At 44.4% G+C, this 1,317-nt stretch overlaps 1 protein-coding gene across 1 annotated transcript in view; it reads right to left on the bottom strand.

Moving 5' to 3' along the window:
- The window catches only part of LOC103148091 (extracellular calcium-sensing receptor-like), a 4,462-nt gene that overhangs the window by 2,175 nt on the left and 970 nt on the right, over positions 1 to 1,317 (bottom strand). The window contains exons 3-4 of the mRNA XM_016678955.1: positions 856 to 997; positions 35 to 382 (exon numbers count right to left, since the gene is read on the bottom strand). Of these exons, the coding sequence (XP_016534441.1) occupies positions 35 to 382; positions 856 to 997 (490 nt within the window). The remainder of the gene's footprint in view (positions 1 to 34; positions 383 to 855; positions 998 to 1,317) is intronic.

Consider the following 1,317-nt stretch of genomic DNA (forward strand, 5'->3'; position numbering starts at 1 on the left):
GCCGTCACGACGACGTTGGTCTTCCCTAAGACACAGGAGATGCAAAGCGCGAATGTCACTCCGAAAGAGGTGTGGCGCAGCATGCAGGTCCAGACTGTGGGTCTGCCGATGAAGGTGAGAGGGCAGAGGAAGCACAGGAAGAGGGAAAACAGCAAGAAGCAGCTCAGCTCTGAGTTGCTGGCTTTTATCACAGGAGTTTCTCTGTAATGGATAAAAACGACCATCGTGAGCAGAGACAGGGAGGCGCCCAGCAAGGCCACGGCTGTGAGCGCCACGCCCATGGGCTCGTGATACGCCAGAAACTCGATTTCTCTTGGAATGCACTCGTTTCGTTTGTCATTGGACCAGTAGTCCTGTGGACAGGCTGTGCACTCTGTTGCACCTGTTAATGAAAAATAAATAAATAAATGAAAAGATTTGGTCACATTTTAAAGGCTTTTAAAATAAGTCAATATCATAGTGTTAATTCTTTTTCAGAAAGGAAATATATTACAGATAGCACAAAACACACGATACTGAGCTGCATCAATTGGCTTTAGCAGAAGATATAAACTCTCAAATCATGTCTGTCGACCTGTTGAGTTGGCGATTGATCCCTCTGCACATGGAACGCAGTCAAAACAACAGACTGGTTTCCCCTTGATCTGAGCCTTCCTGGTTCCTGCTGGACAAGCATTTGAGCACACCGACGCTGGAACCTGAAAAATATCATCGCATGGATTTTATTTTATTTTTTTTTTATGATATACGACAGTGAAAAGTATTCATATATTACCATCTGTCCTGTCCTCCACACTATTCTGTCTTCCTGTATGCTCAGTGTGAACTCTCCGTTCTTAGTGGATGTAAAGTGACCCAGGGTCACATGCTGAACCTGCCCGTTTCTGAGCTGCCAGTTAATGACGTCGTAGGAAGCAGGAGGGTTGCCGTTCTCGTCAAAAAACACATCGTCTCCAAAGCGATTCCTGAAGTTTACTCTTTGCAGGTGATAGGTAACCTTAGAAGAAGAAAGCGTGTCATGTTAAAACTTTAAATTATTTGCTAAAAACAAGGAGCACTGTTCAACTTTTCTTTTTTTTTCATCATTGCTCACCTCTCTGGGATGAATTTCAGATACATTCAAACAAGGCTTCACATTTTTTCCTCCTGCTGCTGGTCGGCAGAACACCAGCTGGTGAAGAGCATGTGCAATAGTATAAACAGCTTTGTACACGTTATAGGCCACCCTGAGCTGGGAGACATTGAAGAACATATCCTGGGTGTAATCCATCAACGTCTCGTTGCCTAAGCATATTTTAGCTGCACCAGTGTCCAATA

The sequence above is a fragment of the Poecilia formosa genome, unplaced genomic scaffold, assembly GCF_000485575.1.
Source record: "Poecilia formosa unplaced genomic scaffold, Poecilia_formosa-5.1.2 Scaffold197, whole genome shotgun sequence".
NCBI classification, from domain to species: Eukaryota; Metazoa; Chordata; class Actinopteri; order Cyprinodontiformes; family Poeciliidae; genus Poecilia; species Poecilia formosa.